A 5,052-nucleotide genomic window follows, 5' to 3' on the forward strand; every position below is an offset into this window, starting at 1 on the left:
CTCGAAGGTAAATGTATCTAATCAGAAAGTCATCCAACGAAAGTCTTCAGTCGACCATCTTTGAGAGGGGAAAAAGGGGGAAAGATTTCTAAAATTCTTACGTCGTACCCAAATGGAAATCAGTCCTCTCTTCAACGAATGGACTACGCATGCTTCGAAATAAATGGGCAAACAGAATCGTAAAAAAATATATATAGAAAGTTGAAGATGTTAGTATCGGAACTACTCTAGTTAATAATTTTGCCACCATCGCCGTCGTCATCCAGGTACTGAAGGAGTCACCCATGGCTGCGGATGAGTATGAGGCAGCCATTCCGTGCAGCTGTCAGACAGGACGCCCCAAGATCCTCCACCACTTACCCGGAGAACCGCTTTAGGGTCCTGCCTCTAAAGTGGATAATCTCGCCTTACTTTTCGAGCGGAAGCCACCTTAGATCACAGGATCATCATCGTAACGCCTCGGCGGAAGGAAAGCCCTCGCGGCCACTCGCTGCTCCCTCTTAGATCCCCTTACGTCATGCAGTAGGCCGAGTGGTACCTCAAGGCAGGGTGGTCGCGGAGGATATGCATCTCGCTTTCTTTCGCGATATACCGCCATCGCGAGAGGGGAGGATGGTGTTACATCGGGAAAGAAAGGAGAAAGGATATAATCCTGAAGTACGAAGCTGCCCGAAAGTGAAAGATGGTGAGCTATGCGAGGGCAGGTGGTGGAGGATGAGGGTCCTGCCTGAGGAAGGAGTTATGGGGTACGTACTGTCCTGCCTCACTGCCACAGTTGGACTGCAGAACGCTGAAGTAGACGTGGTACTGGCCGGACACGAGCATGGGTGGCAGAGGGTGGGCGGGGCCAACCAGGCTCCTGCCCCACCAAGTATAGCTCGGCTGTCCTCACGTAGATCACCTCTACAGCTGGGCATCAGTACCCACAGGGCAAGGCTCTTCTGCCCCTACCGCGTACACCGAGGTTCCATATGACAACCCCAAGTGCACTCAGCTGATACCGTCAGTTAATGAATATCAGTGTTCTCTTCCGGAGTTCATTGAACAACACTTTTTTCTTATCAAAGTATACACTAATACCGTTTTCGCTCAAGTTCCTCTGAAGTTTAGTCTAAAATTCCCACATTACTTTGATCCAGGGATGCCAACGATAGAACCTACAATTTTGACAGTATACTTCTTGCTAGATTTGCGAGATGGGTCTGTATTCTTTTCTATGACATCCGGGGTACAATAGCCCTTTATTTACTGATCAGAGCAAGAGTGCTTTCGCGTGTAACCCTACGGAGAGAGTCATCCGGTCCAGGGAAGTCCAGGGCTACTGAGTGGAGTTGAGGGACGTGAGGGAGAGGGACTTCAAGTAATGGTGACTGCTGCGTAATACTGTGCTCACAACACTCGCAATCACTATTTGTTCGGTCATCTTGAGAAGTGAATATAGTTCCATATTAGCACACCTGGGGTGGAAACGAAACAGGTTATTTATTAGGAAAGAATCTGGTGATGAGAAAGCAAATAGAACTCAGCGTGCAAGGGAATGACAAGGTTAACAGTACAGTATAAAAGGAACCCCCTGCTTCCCGAAGACTATCTGTTATGTAATGCATCAGTGTAACACATGTTGTTTGGACTAGAGTAATGAACATTAAGTTTGATTAAGTATATCCGATAACATTCATAGTTTGAGAACTTTGACTTGTTGAAGTTGTTCAAGTACCGCCCTATCACTGGCTCTTTGAGGATAATATTCGAGAAACGCAACAAGGAAAAAAAAAACTCTTTGCACACTCCGCCTGGGAGCGTCTCAAGGAATTAAGTAAATTAGAGGTATTCTTTTAAAGGCGAATTCAAATAGAGAGAGACGAGAAGAAACGAATTCAAGTGATCGAAAAAGGGTAACCGTTTCTTACAGGAATGGTAGCGACTTCCCCAACTTATATCTCGCGGACCCCTATCCACTTTCTGATATTCCTCCCCTCATCCAAAACGTGATTTCTACGTATCATATCTTACGCATATGTCTATTCCATGCAAAAAGAAAACAAAAACAAAAAACAACAACAACTCTATGACGGGGTAAAATGCGAATAAACGTTCCTTTGATACCAAGAATTCGAACCCAAATTAGGCATTTCACTTCAGTTAAAGCTGCACACCTGAAGCCACCAGGAGATACCTGTTTGCAGCTGCGTCTAGCCTGGTGGCCTCGCTCAGCCTGCATAATTCACGGTGATATTTTCAAGCGCTGTATGACCCCGAGGTCACCATCGCTCCTTCGGGAAATCCGGCGAATATGTGAGTGTAATTTCTCTCGAACCTCGCGAGATTCCTGTCCCACGCCAGACCCTTCCGCCTTCGTTATCGACTCGCTTTAGTGTAAAGACCTTGGCATATTTGTATTCTGCATTGGCACTCCGGGTTCATGGGACGCTGGATCTTTTCGGATTTTTTTTTTGGTACGTATGCACGTGTACAGTGTTACTTATTACATGGGCTATATGCTGTGTAACGTATCGGCAAACAGATAGGTATGAGCATTGCATAGATGTGTTTTTGCTCTTTGCATGTGAGTTGGGATATGCGTGTGTCTGCACGTATATGCATGCAAGTATCTTTCCCTTCATATATTCAGTCTGTCTATCTGCCTACCTACCTATCTATCTGTTAATTTGTATGTAGGCAGCTGCTACTTCTTCTTCTTCCTCTCTCTCTCTCTCTCTCTCTCTCTCTCTCTTTTATATATATATATACATATATATATATATATATATATATATATATATATATATATATATATATATATATATATGTAGTCATATACCTATATACATCCATAAACTCTTTCACTTTAATGTGCGCATGGAATTAAATTGCACACACGTTTCATTTTCCATACGGTTTTGTACAGGTTTAGGCACCCTTATATACAGTAACCACTAGGGGAAAACGGAGTTTTTATTTCAAACTTGTACTCGTGTGCAGTTAGCGTGTACAGAAAGTTACTTTGTACAGAGATGACACACGCGGCATTCCCTTTTCCTGCTTACTTCTTTTACAATCATTTATTTTTTATCTATTTTTTTGCGTATAAACTAAACTCCGTCTATAAAGTTTATTTCTCCTTAAAGCTATAATTCTCATATGGACAGCATTTTGTGATACAGAATCCTGACATCAGGCGGTTAGCTTAAAGAAAAACAACATCTTGAGGAGGATCTTATACGCGCTTGCCATCTGCCATCTGTTTTTGTTTACCGCTGGTGCTTAACCGAGGCTTTTCCCTGTTGTATTTGTTATGTGTGTGCCATTCTAGCTACACTTGCTTAGGAGAGATGTCACATCTGCCGCTTCCTTGCCGTTCTTCTTGTAGCTGGTGCACAGAAACGTTTGCCTTGTCCCAGATGGTAATACTCGTATCTGTGTCTGTGTTTTTATTTGCCTTTCTGTCTGTCTGACTAGCTGATCATCCAACCATCTATCCATCTAATCATGCATCCAACCATTCATTAATTTCATCCATCCGACCGTTTATTAATTTATCCATCCATCGGACCGTTCATTAATTCATCCATTTCCATCCATCCATCCATCTACTTATCTATATCCGTGTTCTTATCTCCCAATAGCTGTCCACTATCTGTTTTATCCCGTATTTTCTTTATCTTTCCATTCGGGTAAGCGCCTTCGGTAAGTCTATTTCCCTTTGCCTTGCTCGAGAGAAGGCACGGCGCCACGGTCGTCTCTCCTCTTGGACGATGCTCGGAAACGTTTGAAAGGAAAACAAAGACATCTTATTTTGTTATCTTCTGCTATTTTTGCTGTTTTTGTCCTCGAGGGCTTTCAGAGAACAACGAGAAGATACAAGCAATAATTCCCGAGTCTCGTCGGGTACAGCGCTCACGTTCTGCCTTAGTCATAAGTACCGCTCTCGTGCCCCGTCCGGGCGCTCCAAGGAAAGTAAAACAATTGCTGGCAACTGCAGGCCTGGGAGCGTGTGTGAACGACGTCATAAAAACGGAGGAATTCGGGAAGCTGGTGAATTGACCAAATTACACAACGTGGAAAACACATCTTCTCTTTAGCAGAAAGTCCGGTGATTTTATATTTCATATATATATATATATATATATATATATATATATATATATTATATATATAGTATATTTATATATATATGTATATATATATATATATATATATATATATATATATATACATATATATATATAATTATCATATATATATATATATATATTATATAGTATATATATATATATACACACACATATATATATATAATATGTATATATATATATGTATGAAATATAAAATCACCGGAGTTTCTGCTAAAGGGAAGATGTTTTTTCCACGTTGTTAATTTGGTCAATTCACCACTTCCCGAATTCCTCCGTTTTTTATGACGTCGTTCACACAGCTCCAGGCCTGCAGTTGCCAGCAATTGTTTTACTTTCCTTGGAGCGCCCGGACGGGGCACGAGAGCGGTACTTATGACTAAGGCAGAACGTGAGCGCTGTACCCGACGAGACTCGGGAATTATTGCTTGTATCTTCTCGTTGTTCTCTGAAAGCCTCGAGGACAAAACAGCAAAATAGCAGAAGATAACAAAATAAGATGTCTTTGTTTTCCTTTCAAACGTTTCCGAGCATCGTCCAAGAGGAGAGACGACCGTGGCGCGTGCCTTCTCTCGAGCAAGCAAAGGAATAGACTTACCGAAGGCGCTTACCCGAATGGAAAGATAAAGAAAATACGGGATAAAACAGATAGTGGACAGCTATTGGGAGATAAGAACACGGATATAGATAAGTAGATGGATGGATGGATGGATAAATGGATGAATTAATGAACGGTCCGATGGATGGATAAATTAGTAAACGGTCGGATGGATGAAATTAATGAATGGTTGGATGCATGATTAGATGGATAGATGGTTGGATGATCAGCTAGTCAGACAGACAGAAAGGCAAATAAAACACAGACACAGATACGAGTATATACCAATTTTGGACAAAAAAAAGTACAGGCACAGCAAAA

The 5,052-nt window shown here is 42.1% G+C and overlaps 1 protein-coding gene across 2 annotated transcripts in view; it reads right to left on the bottom strand.

Moving 5' to 3' along the window:
* LOC119570205 (innexin inx2-like) overlaps nucleotides 1-5,052 on the bottom strand; it is a 58,793-nt gene that overhangs the window by 34,041 nt on the left and 19,700 nt on the right. For both annotated transcript variants that reach the window (XM_037918050.1, XM_037918047.1), the window contains exon 2: nucleotides 755-1,457. In XM_037918050.1, the coding sequence (XP_037773978.1) occupies nucleotides 755-825 (71 nt within the window). In that variant the 5' untranslated portion in view covers nucleotides 826-1,457. The remainder of the gene's footprint in view (nucleotides 1-754; nucleotides 1,458-5,052) is intronic.

This window comes from Penaeus monodon, chromosome 4, assembly GCF_015228065.2.
Source record: "Penaeus monodon isolate SGIC_2016 chromosome 4, NSTDA_Pmon_1, whole genome shotgun sequence".
In the NCBI taxonomy this organism is placed as follows: Eukaryota; Metazoa; Arthropoda; class Malacostraca; order Decapoda; family Penaeidae; genus Penaeus; species Penaeus monodon.